The sequence below is a fragment of the Sturnira hondurensis genome, unplaced genomic scaffold (assembly GCF_014824575.4).
Source record: "Sturnira hondurensis isolate 20B ecotype Veracruz unplaced genomic scaffold, ASM1482457v3 Scaffold0015509, whole genome shotgun sequence".
Classification (NCBI taxonomy): Eukaryota; Metazoa; Chordata; class Mammalia; order Chiroptera; family Phyllostomidae; genus Sturnira; species Sturnira hondurensis.
In genome coordinates, this window is record NW_028088140.1 from 13,513,472 (window position 1) to 13,530,456 (window position 16,985).

A 16,985-nucleotide genomic window follows, 5' to 3' on the forward strand; every position below is an offset into this window, starting at 1 on the left:
GTAATACAGTTTGATGTCAGGTATTGTGATCCCTCCTACTTTGTCCTTCTTTCTCAAAATTGCGGCTGCTATTCGGGGTCATATATGGTTCCATATAAATTTTTGAAGTGTTTGTTCTATGTCTGTGATATATGCCATTGGTACTTTAATAGGTATTGCATTGAATCTGTAAATTGCTTTGGGTAGTATGAACATTTTGATGATGTTAATTCTTCAAGTGCATGAACATGGTATATGTTTATATGTATATATCTATATATATCTATATATATCTATATAAAACATATATATGTTTACATATATAAACAGACATTATTTATGTCTTCCTTGATTTCTTCAGTGTTGTGTAGTTTTCTGCATACAGGTCTTTCACCTCCTCGGTTAGATTTATTCCCAAATATTTTGGGGTTTGTTTTTGCTATATTGAATGGGATTTGTTTCTTGATTTCTACTTCTGCTGATGCATTGTTAGTATACAGAAATGCCTTTGATTTCTCGATACTGACTTTGTAACGCGCTGTTTTCCCAAATTCATTTATTAGTTCGAACCGTTTTTTGGTAGAGTGTATAGAATTTTCCATGTACACTGTCATGTCATCTGCAAACAATGACAGTTTTGTTTCCTCCTTTTCCATTTGGATGCTTTTTATTTCCTTTTCTTGTCTGGTCGCTGTGGCTAAATCTTCCAATACTATATTGAATAGAAGTGATGAAAGTGGACAACCTTGTCTTGTTCCTGATCTTAGTGGAAAAGATTTTAGTTTTTGCCCATTGAGTATGATGTTGGCTGTAAGTCTTTCATATATGGCCGTTATTATATTGAGGAATGCTCCCTGTATTCCAACTTTGGTGAGTGTTTTTATCATAAGTGGGTGTTGTATCTTATCAAAAGTTTTTTCTGCGTCTATTGATATGATCATGTGATTTTTGTCTTTGTTTTTCTTTATGTCATGTGTTACATTTACTGATTTCCAAATATTGAACCATCCTTGCACCCCTGGGATGAATTCCGATTGCTCATGGTATATGATCTTTTTGATGTATTGTTGGATGAGATTTTCCGATATTTTATTGAGGATTTTTTAAAAAGATTTTATTTATTTATTTATTTTTTAGAGGGGAAGGAGAGAGGGAGAGAAACATCAGTGTATGGTTGCCTTACGTGCATCCCCTGCTGCGAGTTGGCCTGCAGGGAACTGGCCTGCAACCCAGGCATGTGCCCTGACTGGGAATTGAACTGCGATCCTCTGGTTTGCAGGCCCGCGCTCAATCCACTGAGGTACACCAGCGAGGGCTTTATTGAGGATTTTAACGTCTATGTTCATCAGTGATATTGGCCTGAAGAGTTTCTTCTTTGTTGTGTCTCTATCTGGTTTTGGAATTAGGATGATGCTGCCTTCATAAAAAAGAGTTTGAGAGTTTTCCTTCATTTTGGATTTTTTGGAATAGTCTTTGAAGAATAGGGGTTAGCACTTACTTAAATGCTTTGTAGAATTCTCCTGTGAAACCATGTGGTCCAGGGATTTTGTGTGATGGGAGCTTTTTAACAAAATTATATATATATATATTTATATTTTATATAATTTATATATATATATTATATATTTAAATATATATTTTATATATATTTATATATATTATATATTTTATATATATTTATATATATATATTGATTATACCATTACAGATGTTCTATTCTCCCCCTTTATTACCCTCCACCCGCACACCCCCTCCCCCACCATTCTCCCCCCCTTAGTTTATAACAATGTGTCTCAAATTGTTTAGATTCTATATTTCCCCTACTATTCTTGCCCTCGCCCCTATCTATTTTGTACCTACTGTCTATGCTATTTTCTGTACCTTCTCCCCCCTGTTGCTAACCCTCCATGTGTTCTTTATTTCTATGGTTCCACTCCTGATCTAGCTGTCCTCTTGGTTTGTTTTTGTTTTAGGTGTGGTTGTTAATAACTGAGTTTGCTGTCCTTTCACTGTTCATATTTTTTATCTTCTTTTTCTTATATAAGTCCCTTTAGCATTTCATATAATAAGGGCTTGGTGATGATGAACTCCTTGAATTTGATCTTATCTGAGAAGCACTTTATCTGTCCTTCCATTCTAAATGAAAGTTTTGCTGGGTAAAGCAATCTTGGCTGTAGGTCTTGGGATTTCCTGACTTGGAATACTTCTTTCCAGCCCCTTCTTGCCTGTAAGGTCTCTTTTGAAAAATTCGCTGACAGTCTGATGGGAACTCCTTTATAGGTGACTGTCCCCTTATCTCTTGCTGCTTCTAGGATTCTCTCCTTCATTTTAATCTTGGCTAATGTAATTATGATGTGCCTTGGTGTGTTCCTTCTTGGGTCCAACTTCTTTGGCACTCTCTGAGCTTCCTGAATTTCCTGGAAGTCTATTTCCTTTGCCAGACTGGGGAAGTTCTCCTTTATTATTTGTTTAAATAAGTTTTCCACTCGAGGCTGTATCTTTCCCCCTTCTGGAACCCCTATAATTCAGATGTTGGAACGTTTAAAGATATCCTGGAGGTTCCTAAGGCTCTCCTCATTTTTTTGAATTCTCATGTCTTCATTCTTTTGTGGTTGGATGTTTCGTTCTTCCTTCTGGTCCATTCCATTGATTTGATTCCCAGTTTCCTTTCCATCACTATTGGTTTCCTGTGCATCTCCCTTCATTTCAATTAGTTTAGCCTTCATAGGTTCCTCTAATTTGTGAGTAAAATCAAGCAGTTCTGTGAGTATCCTGATGACCGACCAGTGTTTTGAACTGTGCATCTGAGAGGCTGTCAATCTGTTGGTCGCTTAGAGTTATTGTCTCTGGGACTTTGAGTTCTTCTTGAGCCATGATGTTTTGGTCTGTTTGTGCCTGTTATGTATGAGGGGCAGAGCCCTAGGTGTACACCAGGGCGGGGCAACTCAGTCGCTGGGTTGTGATGCTGTATGTGGGGGTGGGGTCAAAGAGGAGCAATGGCGTCCCGTCTGCCGCCTCCCGCCGCAGCCACCACAGGTGCCGCAGCTGGCACCGTCACCGGGGCCCGCGCGTTTCGTCCCACTGCATGCGAGTGTGCCACCGCCGTCAGCCCTCCACCACTGGGTTCGCCCCCTGGGGCCTGCGCGGTCCTTTTCACTGTGTGCGAGTGTGCAAATGTGCGACCGTGGTCAGTCTGGCCCGCACCCTGACTGGGTCTGGGCTGCCTGTGTGCCTGGGTCGGGGATCTTTCCTGCCCGACCCTGCTCTGCTGCTGGCTCTGCCCCTCTTACCGTCCCGGTTGAATGGTTTATTGTTGTTGGACTTCTGTATAATTCAATTTTCTGTTCTTTGGCTGTGTCTTTGTTCTCCAAACCTTTGTTGTATTCAAAGTTGGTTGTTGGAGAAGGCACAGTGTTTCCACCTATGCCTCCATCTTGGTGGTAGTCCGGGACTCTTGATTACTGCTTCAATTTCATCTGCTGTTACTGGTCTGTTCAGGTTTTCTGCTTCTTTTTCATTGAGTTTTGAAAGATTATATTTTTCTACAAATTTGTCCGTTTCACCTAGGTGTTCAAATTTCTTGGCATGCAGTTCTACATAGTAATTTCTTACAGTCCCTTCTATTTCTGTGGTATCAGTTGTAATCTCTCTTCTTTCATTTTTGATTGTGTTTATTTGTGTCCTCTCTCTTCTTGATGAGCCTACTTAAATGCTTGTCTATTTTGTTTATCTTTTCAAAAAACCAACTCCTGGATTCATTGATCCTTAGAATTGTGTTTTTATTCTCTATGTCATTTAGTTCTGCTCTCATTTTGGTTATTTCCTTCCTTCTACTTGCTCTGGGCTGTCCTTGTTGTTGTTCCTCGAGTTCTTGTAGGTGTAGGGTTAGGTTGTTTGTTTAAAATGTTTCTATCTTTTTTAGATAGGTGTGTATTGCTATGAACTTCCCTCTCAGGACTGCTTTCACTGTGTCCCATAAGTTTTGGGTTGTTGTGAGTTCATTTTCATTTTTTTCCAGAAACTCTTTGATTTCTTTCCTAATTTCATTCTTGACCCATTCATTGTTTAGGAGCATGCCATTCAGTCTTCATGACTTTGGGTGTCTTGGGTTTTTTCTTTGGGGTTGGTTTCCAATTTCAGTCCCTTGTGGTCAGAGAAAATGCTTGGTATGATTTCAATTTTCTTGAATTTGTTGAGTCTTGTTTTGTGTCCTATTATGTGATCTATCTTTGAAAATAGATGTTCCATGTGCATTTAGAAAGAATGTATATATAGCTTCTTTGGGATGAAGGGCTCTATGTATATCAGTTAAGTCCAGTTCATCTAGGGTGTTGTATAATGCCGCAGTATCTTTGTTGATATTTTGTGTGGAAGATCTGTCCAATTTTGACAGTGGGGTATTAAAATCCCCTACTATAATTGTGTTGCAGTGAATATCTTGAAGACCTGTAAGATTTTCTGTGTACATTTGGGTGCTCCTATGTTGGGTGCATATATATTTACGATGTTAATATCTTCATGGTGGATTCTTTCCTTGAGTATTATGGAGTGACCTTCTGGGTCTCTTTTTATGTCCCTTTTTTGAAGTCTATTTTGTCTGATATGGGAATTGCTACCGCGGCTTTTTTTTTCTTGTTTGTGTGCTTGGAAAATTTGTTTCCAGCCCTTCACTTTTAGACTCGTGATGGTCTTTTGTCCTGAAGTGGGTCTCCTGTAGGCAGCATATGTGTGGGGCATGCTTTCTTACCCATTCAGCTATTCCATGTCTTTTGATTGGAGCATTTAATCTATTTACGTTTAAGGTTATTATTGATAGGTACTTATTCATTGCCATTTTTCTATCTGAGTTCCTCTCTGTCTCTCTCTTTTCCTTCCTTTCNTGTTCTCTGCTTCCACCTACTCTTTTGTGTGTGTGTGTGTGTGTGTGTGTGTGTGAGAGAGAGAGAGAGAGAGAGAGAGAGAGAGAGAGATCAGTTGGATGGGGAGCAAAATATTTTATGACAGGAAAAGGGTATTTTATGATATTTACAATTACAGGTGGTAGAGAAGAGATAGAAGATCTTTAGGCTATATATAGTGTTAACCATAATCTTCAACCCAACTTGCCACTTTTAAGAAAGGATGGACCAAAGATAAATCTCTTGTTGGGGAGGGAAGGCTTGTCAGTTGGATCTAGAAAGCAGTGACGTTTTGGGTGGTCAGATTTTGAGGTAAGGTGAGAGTAAAGATTAGTAACTAGGTGTAGCATGTGAGCAAATAGAGTTAATCACTAGAGTAATAGAATTCAGGAACTTATAAAGTGGGCTAAGATCCGAGAGATTTGTTGTGAAGTATTTACAATTGTATAGAACAGGTATTATTTACAATAATATTAGGGCAATAATCGTATGACAGACTCTATGTGATTTGTCTGAAAAGTGGTATAGAGCTTTGGGTAGTGTGCCAAAGGAAAACAAGTGGCGTGAAGAAAATTAGCGATACACTGTGGAAGAGAGAACAGGGGAAACCTGTCAAGTAATATAATATAACCAGCCAAGACTAGGAAGCCTATGCAGAAAGAGGTGGAATACAGAGGTACTATTAAAATATAAAAGAAGTGACAATAATGAAATAAATAATACAAATATGGAGCAACTTGTGTCTTCTCTGCTATGGCAAAGTGAAATTCGTCTCTCTGTCTCTATTGTTGAGATGCTCCCTCTTTGTGTCCCACTCTCGTCCTTTTGCGCTTCCCAGTTGTTTGTGTCTCTAGTGGGTAAAAGAAAAGAAAGCAAAAAAACAAGAAAAATAGGTAGGACAAGGGAGGAAAAAGCGGTAAGTTTAGAAAGAAAGGAAGAAGGACTAAGACGGGAACGAAGAATGGAGAGGAACAAAGTATTGAAAGATAAAAGAATTATAAAATTTAAAAATATAAGATTACTTTAAAAAAAAGTTACTAAAGAAAAAAAAAACCACCACCAAAAAGCAAACAAACATCCCTTTTTGGTTTCAAACTGTCCAAACTGGTTTTTCTATTTGCAACAGGCTGTGGGTCAATTGGTGTAGTCTTTGTAAGAGTGCTCTCCCAAGAGCTAGTCTCTCCCCAGCGCTCCATGAAGGGGATCTAGGTTCTTTTCAGAGTACCTTTTCCCGGGTTTCCTCTCTGTTCGCTGGGATGCAGGTGCCCGTGGGCCTGCCAGGCTGCCTGGGTCCCGCAGATTTGGCTTGGTCCTTCCCAGTTCTGTGTCGGAACTCAAGTGTTTCCACCCCTCCTCTGGATTGTTGCCAGGCTGGGTGGAGCGCAAGCCAAGGTGCCGTCACAGGAGAACACCTCATTCCACTTTCCAAAAGAAACTTCTCCAGAAAGCCTGCCTCTCAGTCCAGCTCAATCCCCAGCCAGCTCGGTGACGACAATGCTCCTCCCAATTCTCCTGGGCGGGCGACCACAGAGTCTGCAGTTGAACACTGTCCTTTGTCCTTGTTACCCTCTCTGTAAACTCAAGCAGATTGGTCTCTGCCTGGTGTTGCCCAACCTTGCTTAGATGGGGAGGGAGGGAGCTGATGACCCAGCTCTCTCTCAAGGACCCTGCAGCAGGCCCAAGGCTTCCAAAGAATCTGCTGTAGACCCACCTTGTGCCGGGCTTCTGAAGAGTCCTCCGCGGCAGACGCTCCCGCTGCTGGTCTGAGACCGATGCCTCTGGAACCCCAACGTGGCAGCGATGACTAGGCACTGGCCGCCGCCACTGCCACCGCTACCAGTCTTGTCTTTACTCACGTCTTCAAGACCCCACTGACCTGCTGCTGTCTGGTCCTTCAGCGTCCGTCACAGTCTCTGGTCTTTTATTTTCATAAATGCTGGGAAACTGTTGGTTGACCGCGTTGTTCCTCAGTACATCTTCTAGGATTTTCTCCCATGTCACGTGCATGAGAATTGGAATCCACTCTGTCCTACTCCGTCGCCATCTTCCCCCTTCCCCCGGAGAAATAATTTTTAAAAATTTTCTTTTTCTTACTACTTTCCTTCATTATCTTCTGATCATCATCCTTTCCATTTTAAAAGCCTAAGAAAGTTTTCTGTTAGAGTTATAATGAAATGAGTAGAGTCAAGGTCAGAAAAGATAATTCCAATTCCAGTCAGTGAGAACCAGCATCTGGGAACTAAAGTAGGGAAGTTATAGTACTACAGTGCTGTATAGCACCTGTTGCTTTCTAATAAAAGTAAAATTCTTGAATAGGGCAGAAGGTGATGAACTGCTATTCCTAAATCTTCAGTGAATAGCACTGCCTTTCAGAATCCTGTTGTAAAGCTTTTTAAGTATCCTGTTTAATTAAGGATAATATCATGATAAGAAATTTTCCTCTCATCTGCTGTACAGGGAAAATTGCATGTTACATTAGTCATTTAGCTTTTGTCTCCCTTCTCTTACCCCACTTTTTTATAATAATAATCTTTGTGTTGCTAAGGAAGGAACTCTGATCGAGGGGCTTTAAACCTTTTCTGTACAGTAATATATCAATATATGTTGTTATATTTTACATGTAATGTATATTGTTACATACAGTATATGTTAATATGTAATAATAACATATAGTACATATCTTAGGCTTTGGAGCCACATATGTTCTCTATTACATATTTCTTTGTTTTTTAAACAACTCTTTAATATATGAAAAGTATTCTTTGCTCACACTTTATACAAAAACCCAGCCTGCCAGCTGGATTTGATCCATAGGTTGTAGTTACCAACCTCTGCAGTACACATTTGTTTTTTGCCTGCTGCTTCCCTTCTGCCAGTAGAGGACATTAGAGAAAATTAAATGTTCTGGACAGTCAGAAGGGACTTGGCCTTTCCCATTGTATTTTCCATTTCTGTCATCATCTGAACTGCATGCTTTTTTATTTTTTACCCCGGCAGCAGTAACTATTTCCAGTTTCTAAATTTTTTGACACCCTAGAAAACAACCACATCAGGGTTTCTTTCTCAGTGATCTGGATCTCAAGTCTTCAGGGTGCCTCCTCTGAGTTTTTAGGTTCTAATGACCCCACTTCTTCCCTTCATTACCTTAAGCCCAATGGTTGACAACTCTTTCTTGCAATTACCTTTGTGTTACCTGTTGCCTTTCAGGCCTTTAATGTACAGGGTGTGGCAAAAGTAGGTTTACAGTTGTGAGTATGCAAACCACAGTTTATTCTTATATCATTATTAATTATTGTATTATTTTCCATGTGAAAAACTGTAAACCTTCTTTTGCCCACCCTGTTCATTTAGCTAGTTTGTTTTATTAAAGTTCTCCCTGTTGAAATAACTTTCATTTCTGTCTTTGTGATTCTACTCTTGACTATTAAAGCTGCACATGTGAATTTATGGAAATTGACCACAGAGGAAAATCATCTGAGACCTAATGAGAGCTGTCAGAATTGTATAATTTGAATATTGTCAGTAAGCCTCTTCACTGTATTAAGAGCCATTGCTAAGCTTCTAGGTTTCAAAACCTTTAGGGAGAATTAAATGATTTGTGTTCTTAAGGTGTCACATTTAAACCTTTCTTACTCTTTTAGGTTCATTTTATTTTTATTCCAAAGGATCAGAGTTTCTTAACTTCTTATGGGTATGGGATGTTTTATGAGTTATAAAGTATACACGGTAAATTACTTAATAGTAATTTTCTTGTACTTTATTATCTCTGTGGATTATTTTTGAGATTTACTCTTTCCCTTTTGTTTGAGATTGTGGTCATTACTGTCCCCTCCTCCCCCAGTGGACATTTTCTATCTTATTTAATATCATATCTTTAATTTTAAAGTCATATTTTTAGTATGTTGTATTAGAAGCTTTTTAAAAAAATACTATTTTATTTTTTAGCCTGGCTGGTGTAGTACAGTGGATTGAACATTAGCCTGTGAACAAAGGGTCGCCAGTTCAATTCCCAGTCAGGGCACATGCCTAGATTGTGGGCCAGGTCCCCAATAGGAGCACGAGAGAGGCAACCACACACTGATGTAGCGCTCCCTCTCTTTCTCCTTCTCTTCTCCTATCTCTAAAAATAAATAAATCTTAAAAAATATTATTTTATTTTTTATATATTTTATTGATTATGCCATTACAGTTGTCCCATTTCACCCCCTTCATTCTCCTTCACCCTGCACATTCCCTCCCCCTCACATTTTCCCCCTTTACTTCATGTCCATGTGTCACATGTTTTTTAGATTCTACATTTCCCATACTATTCTTGCCCTCCCCCATCTATATTCTACCTACCAGCTGTGCCACTTATTCTCTGTACCTTCTCCTCCCCCCCACTCCCTTGTTCGTAGCTCTCCATGTGATACCCATTTCTGTGGCTCTGCTCCTGTTTTAGCTGTCCGCTTAGTTTGCTTTTGTTTTAGGTATAGTTGTTAATAACTGTGAGTTTGCTGTCCTTTTACTGTTCATATTTTTTTATCTTCTTTTTCTTAGATAAGTCCCTTTAACATTTCATATAATAAGGGCTTGGTAATGATAACCTTCTTGAACTTGACCTTATCTGAGAAACACTTTATCTGCCCTTCCATTCTAAATGAAAGCTTTGCTGGATAGAGCAATCTTGGCTGTAGGTCTTTGGATTTCATGACTTGGAATACTTCTTTCCAGCCCCTTCTTACCTGTAAGGTCTCTTTTGAGAAATCCGCTGACAGTCTCACGGAAACTCCTTTGTAGGTAACTGTCTCCTTTTCTCTTGCCTCTTATAGAATTCTGTCCATTTTAATCTTGGCTGATGTGATTATGATGTGCCTTGGTGTGTTCCTTCTTGGGCCTACCTTCTCTGGGACTCTCTGAGCTTCCTGGACTTCCTGGAAGTCTATTTCCTTTGCCAGATTGGGGAAGTTCTCCTTTATTATTTGTTCAAATGAGTTTTCCACTTGTTGCTCTTCCTCTTCCCCTTCTGGTACCCCTGTAATTCGGATGTTGGAACGTTTAAAGATGTCCTGAAGGTTCCTAAGCCTCTCCTCATTTTGTTGAATTCTTGTTTCTTCATTCCTTTCTGTTTGGTTGTTTCTTTCTTCCGTCTGGTCCACTCCATTGATTTGAGTCCCAGTTTGCTTTCCATCACTATTGGTTCCCTGTTCATTTCCCTTCATTTCACTTAGTGTAGCCTTCATTTGTTCCTCTGATTTGTGACCACAATCAACCAATTCTGTGACCATCCTGATCACTGGTGTTTTGAGCTGTGCTCTCTGATAGGTTGGCTATCTCTTGGTTGCTTAAAAGTATTGGCTCTGGGGCTTTGATTTGTTCTTGTGTTTGAGCCATATTTTTTGGTCTTGTCGCACCTGTTATGTAGTGAGGGGCAGAGCCTTAGGTGTTCACCAGGTGGGGCAACCCAGTCAACCCGTCCCCGTCATACAGGGTTATAACACTGTATGTGGGGCAGTGTCAGAGAGGGAACAGTGGCTGTTGGTATACTTTCTCTCGGATTTCAGTCTCCTCTGCTGCTTTTCACAAGCAAACTGGGCCCTTCTGGTGCTGGTTCCCGGGTGGGTGTGCTTGTGTGCATCCTAGTTTCCTCTGGGTCTCTCCAATGAACTGTCCTGGGGCTGGGAATCTCTCCCGGCACCTCAACCTCCTCAGGTTTTTTCAGGTGGTGCTTTATTTTTTGTTGCTGGGGCCCTGAGTTGTGCAGTCTGCCTCACTGCTCATTTTTTGCCTGGTCTATTTGTGCATGAATGTGTGTTCGGTGTCAGCCAACTGCCTTGTGCGTGTCACTGGGTCACTGGGTCTGCTCGTTTCCTCCTCATATCCGGGGTCTGCTAGCTTCATGCTGCCTGTACACCCAGGTCTGCTAAGTAACACATTTTCCTGCTGCGATCCCTCTTCCACCAGCCACCGACTCTGCCCCTCTTACCCGTCTGGATGAATGGTTCGTTGTTGGACTTCCATACAGTTCAATTTTCTGTCTGTTCTGGTTGTGTTTTTATTTCTAAATCTTTGTTGTCCCTAAGTTTGTTTTGCGAGGAGGCACAGTGTTCCCACCTACGCCTTCATCTTGGCCGGAAGTCTGTATTAGAAGTTTTAACTTGAAAGTTCACATTTAGATCTTTGTCATATGGTAAGTTAAGTGTAATTCTGAATACCTCTCTTTGTTTCTTCTTCAGGATACAGCCAGTGTGAAGTCTTCTAGTAGTCTGGAACCCAATCTTTTTTGTGATGAAGAGATTCCCATTAAGTCTGAGGAGGTGGTCACTCACATGTGGACAGCACCATCATTCTGTGCAGAACATGCGTATTCTTCTGCTTCTAAGAGTTCTCAAGGTATTACTCTTTACAGCATTGTGGAGAAGATAAGCCTGAGACCAGTGAGAAAAAAAAAGTTTTTTAGAGAAGACTATGAATCCCTCTTACATACATATCTTTCCTATGAAATACTACTAGAATCTGAAAGTGCAGTTTTGGTTAGGAGAAGCCATTCCCTATTGGCATTTTTTGTCTTTAGGTGATAATCTGAAAACTTAACATAGAATTATTGGATCCTAATTAGAAGCACTTTAGAGGCCATCTAGTCCAACTCCCTTTTTTTTTTCTTTTTAAAATTCTCACCCAAGGATATATTTTATTGATTTTAGAGAGAGAGGAAGGGTGGGATTGGTGGGGAGAGAAAGAGAAAAAGTGAAAAACATTGATCGGTTGCCATATGCACCCCATCCGGGGATCAGCCTACAATCTAAGTATGTATTCTGACTGGGAATCAAACTTGCAACATTGAGACATGGGAGGATGCTCCAACCAACTGAACCACCTAGCCAGGACCAATCTCTCATTTTTATAAAATCCCTGATAAGGAGTCATTTAGCCTTCTTTTTTGTTCATTACCATTATTGAGGAACTTGCTGCTTTAGAAGAATATTGATCCTATATTCAGAAAGCTTTGCAGAAAGCTTTTTCTTTCCTTGCTACATAATGTCTTTGTTACATGCACTTTCTTTTTCCCCAGTGAAAATAAGTCACACTGCTTTAGGTTACACCTCTGTAAAATGCAGTGTGTTCATCTCTTCATAGAAAAATTCAGAATTTTGCAGAACAGGATATTAAAACTGACCTTTGAACAATGTGGTGGTTAGGGGCACTGACTCACTGTGCATTCTTTTTTTTAAAATATATATATTTTATTGATTATACCATTACAGTTGTTCTATTCCCCCTCTTCATTCCCCTCCACCCACACACCTCCTCCCCCACCATTCTCCCCCCCTTAGTTTATAACCATGTGTCTCAAGTTGTTTAGATTCTATATTTCCCCTACTATTCTTGCCCTCGCCCCTATCTATTTTGTACCTACTGTCTATGCTATTTTCTGTACCTTCTCCCCCCTGTTGCTAACCCTCCATGTGTTCTTTATTTCTATGGTTCCACTCCTGATCTAGCTGTCCTCTTGGTTTGTTTTTGTTTTAGGTGTGGTTGTTAATAACTGAGTTTGCTGTCCTTTCACTGTTCATATTTTTTATCTTCTTTTTCTTATATAAGTCCCTTTAGCATTTCATATAATAAGGGCTTGGTGATGATGAACTCCTTGAATTTGACCTTATCTGAGAAGCACTTTATCTGTCCTTCCATTCTAAATGAAAGGTTTGCTGGATAAAGCAATCTTGGCTGTAGGTCTTGGGATTTCCTGACTTGGAATACTTCTTTCCAGCCCCTTCTTGCCTGTAAGGTCTCTTTTGAAAAATTCGCTGACAGTCTGATGGGAACTCCTTTGTAGGTGACTGTCCCCTTATCTCTTGCTGCTTCTAGGATTCTCTCCTTCATTTTAATCTTGGCTAATGTAATTATGATGTGCCTTGGTGTGTTCCTTCTTGGGTCCAACTTCTTTGGCACTCTCTGAGCTTCCTGAATTTCCTGGAAGTCTATTTCCTTTGCCAGACTGGGGAAGTTCTCCTTTATTATTTGTTTAAATAAGTTTTCCACTCGAGGCTGTATCTTTCCCCCTTCTGGAACCCCTATAATTCAGATGTTGGAACGTTTAAAGATATCCTGGAGGTTCCTAAGGCTCTCCTCATTTTTTTGAATTCTCATGTCTTCATTCTTTTGTGGTTGGATGTTTCGTTCTTCCTTCTGGTCCATTCCATTGATTTGATTCCCAGTTTCCTTTCCATCACTATTGGTTTCCTGTGCATCTCCCTTCATTTCAATTAGTTTAGCCTTCATAGGTTCCTCTAATTTGTGAGTAAAATCAAGCAGTTCTGTGAGTATCCTGATGACCGACCAGTGTTTTGAACTGTGCATCTGAGAGGCTGTCAATCTGTTGGTCGCTTAGAGTTATTGTCTCTGGGACTTTGAGTTCTTCTTGAGCCATGATGTTTTGGTCTGTTTGTGCCTGTTATGTATGAGGGGCAGAGCCCTAGGTGTACACCAGGGCGGGGCAACTCAGTCGCTGGGTTGTGATGCTGTATGTGGGGGTGGGGTCAAAGAGGAGCAATGGCGTCCCGTCTGCCGCCTCCCGCCGCAGCCACCACAGGTGCCGCAGCTGGCACCGTCACCGGGGCCCGCGCGTTTCGTCCCACTGCATGCGAGTGTGCCACCGCCGTCAGCCCTCCACCACTGGGTTCGCCCCCTGGGGCCTGCGCGGTCCTTTTCACTGTGTGCGAGTGTGCAAATGTGCGACCGTGGTCAGTCTGGCCCGCACCCTGACTGGGTCTGGGCTGCCTGTGTGCCTGGGTCGGGGATCTTTCCTGCCCGACCCTGCTCTGCTGCTGGCTCTGCCCCTCTTACCGTCCCGGTTGAATGGTTTATTGTTGTTGGACTTCTGTATAATTCAATTTTCTGTTCTTTGGCTGTGTCTTTGTTCTCCAAACCTTTGTTGTATTCAAAGTTGGTTGTTGGAGAAGGCACAGTGTTTCCACCTATGCCTCCATCTTGGCGGAAGTCTCACTGTGTATTCTTAAAGTTAGCATATAACTTAAATCACCACTGTGTATACACAGATTCCCAATCTCAGATCAAAAATACAGTTTAGGACTTCAGCCAAGATGGAGGTATAGGTAGACACACTGTGCCTCCTCACACAACTAAAATAAGGACAAAAATTTAGAGGCAAAAAAACAGTACTGACAGAAAATTGAACTGTATGGAAGTTGGACAACCAAGGAGTTAAAGTAGACATGTTCATCCAGACCAGCAAGAGGGGCAGAGTTAGGAGGATGGCAGAGAGGGGTTGTGGCAAAAAAAAAAAGAGGAAAAAACAGTGGCTGGTGGACCTGGGGCGTGCAAGGCAGCAGCAAGTGGACGCAATGAGGTAGCAGATTGTGGAGGGGTGTGACTCGCAGGGTGGCTCTTGGAGCGGGAGATCCCACATTCATGCGCAGATAAACCAGGCAAAACTGTGGAGCAAGACAGACAGTACAACCTAGGCTTCCAGTGCGGGGAAATAAAGCCTCAAACACCAATTGAAAACACCTGTGAGGGTCGAGGCAGCAGTGGGAGAAATTCCCAACCTCACAGGAGAGTTCATTGAAGAGCCCCACAGGGTTCTAGGACGCAGAGAAACCCACCCCCACCAGAACCAGTACCAGAAGGGCCCAGTTTTCTTGTGGGTAGCAGGGGAAGTGACTAAAATTGAGCAGAGAGCGGAACAAGCGCCATTGTTCCCTCTTGGACCGCTGCCCCACATACAACGTCACAACCCAGCAATATGGGTTGCCTAGCCTTGGTCAACACCTAAGGCTCCGCCCTTCACTACATAACAGGCGCATCAAGAGAAAAAAAAATGGCCCCAAAGAAAGAACAGATCAGAGTTTCAGAAAACATACAACTAAGCTATAAAGAGGTAGCCAGCCTATCAGATGCACAGTTCAAAGCACTGTTGATCAGGATGCTCACAGAATGGGTTTAATTGGTCGCAAATTAGATGAAAAAATGAAGGCTATGCTAAGTGAAATAAAGGAAAATGTACAGGGAACCAATAGTGATGGGAAGAAAACTGGGACTCAAATCAACAGTGTGGACTAGAAGGAAGAAAGAAACATCCAATCAGAAAAGAATGAAGAAACAAGAATTCAAAAAATGAGGATAGACTTAGGAACCTCTAGGACATCTTTAAACATTCCAACATCTGAATTATAGGGGTTCCAGAAGGAGAAGAGGAAGAGCAACAAGTGGAAATGTTATTCGAAAAAATAATAAAGGAGAACTCCCCCAGTTTGGCAAAGGAAATATACTTCCCAGAAGTCCAGGAAGCTGAGAGAGTCCCAAAGAAGGTAGACCCAAGGAGGAACACACCAATGCACATCATAATTATATTAGCCAAGATTAAAATGAAGGAGAGAATCCTAGAAGCAGCAAGAGATAAGGGGACAGTCACCTACAAAGGAGTTCCCATCAGACTGTCAGGTGATTTCTCCAAAGAGACCTTATTGGCAAGAAGGGGCTGGAAAGAAGTATTCCAAGTCATGAAATCCAAAGACCTACATCCAGGATTGCTCTATCCGGCCAATGTTTCATTTAGAATGGAAGGGCAGATAGTGTTTCTCAGATAAGGTCAAGTTCAAGAAGGTCATCATCACCAAGCCCTTATTATATGAAATGTTTTAAGGGACTTATCTAGGAAAAGGAAGATAAAAAACATGTACAGCCCTGGCTGGTGTAGCTCAGTGGATTGAGCTCGGGCCTTCGAACCACACAATCGCAGTTTGATTCCCAGTCAGGGCACATGCCTGGGTTGCAGGCCCCTTCCCAGCCAGGGACTCAAGAGAGGCAACCATACATTGATAGTTCTCTCCTTCCCTTCCCCTCTAAAGATTAAAAAAAAAAAAAACGTACAGTAATGACAGCAGACTCACAATTATTAACAACCACAGGAAAAACTGAAACACACTAACGAAACAACTGGAACAGGAACAGAACCACAGAAATGGAGATCACATGGAGGGTTAGCAACAGGGAAGTGGGATGAGGAGAGAAGGAAGAAAAGGCAAAGAGAACAAGTAGCATAGATGGTAGATAGAAAATATACAGAGGGAGGGTAAGAATAGTATGGGCAATGTAGAAGCTGAAGAACTTAAAAGTATGACACATGGACATGAAGTAAAAGGAGAGGATTGTGGGTGGGAGTTGGTGTGCAGGGTGAAGGGGGAAATGGGACAACTGTAATGGCATAATCAGCAAAGTATATGGTTAAAAATACAATTGATCCTTGAATGAGGCAGATTTGAACTGCATGGTGAGTTCACTTATATGTGGATTTAAAAAATCTGCATTTAATTGGACATGCGGTATTCTATCTATATGTAGAACCTGACATGCAATTTAAACCTACTTGTTCAAGGGTCAATTGAGTTGCCTGTTTATTAGAAGAATAACCACTTACTTATATAGGGCAGGTTTACGTTTAATCTATTGGTATCCTCTAAAAGGGAGTAAGAGATTCTTTTCTATTGCCTTTCCATCACAGGATAAAGGAATAATAAGGAATGAGTTTTTTAGTGTAAACCAATTTTTTAGACTGGATATTAGAATTCTAGATCTTTTTGCTGTATATTTGTTTTCAATTCCATTTTTACTTTCATACTGCTGCAGTCAATCCAGATGTCCAAAATATTGCGGGAGAAAGAACCATTTTTCTAAGATACTTACTTTGGAAAAACTTTACATTTTTTCTATAATTTACAGTTTTGTTTTGTCTTAATGTTTTTTTGGGAAAGGTTCAAGCACCCCAAGGAAACAACCTCGGAAGAGCCCTTTGGTACCCCGAAGTTTGGAACCTCCAGTATTGGAGTTGTCACCTGGAGCTAAAGCCCAGCTGGAAGAGCTTATGATGGTTGGAGATCTCCTGGAAGTATCACTAGATGAGACTCAACATATATGGCGGATATTGCAGGCCACACACCCACCTTCTGAAGACAGATTCCTGCATATCATGGAGGTATGGATTTAAAGCTTAAACAAGTGGTTGTACAACTACTTAGAATGCCCAAGTTCCTGGGAGGTCCCATGAATGCTGGCAAGGAGAGATGGCTGAGTGGGTAGTATTCTGGCTGTCCTAATTTCTGATTCAGC

The 16,985-nt window shown here is 41.2% G+C and overlaps 1 protein-coding gene across 1 annotated transcript in view; it reads left to right on the top strand.

The window, feature by feature from the left end:
* Nucleotides 1-16,985, top strand: part of KDM5A (lysine demethylase 5A) — a 133,932-nt gene that overhangs the window by 103,865 nt on the left and 13,082 nt on the right. The window contains exons 25-26 of the mRNA XM_037064822.1: nucleotides 11,093-11,249; nucleotides 16,631-16,851. Of these exons, the coding sequence (XP_036920717.1) occupies nucleotides 11,093-11,249; nucleotides 16,631-16,851 (378 nt within the window). The remainder of the gene's footprint in view (nucleotides 1-11,092; nucleotides 11,250-16,630; nucleotides 16,852-16,985) is intronic.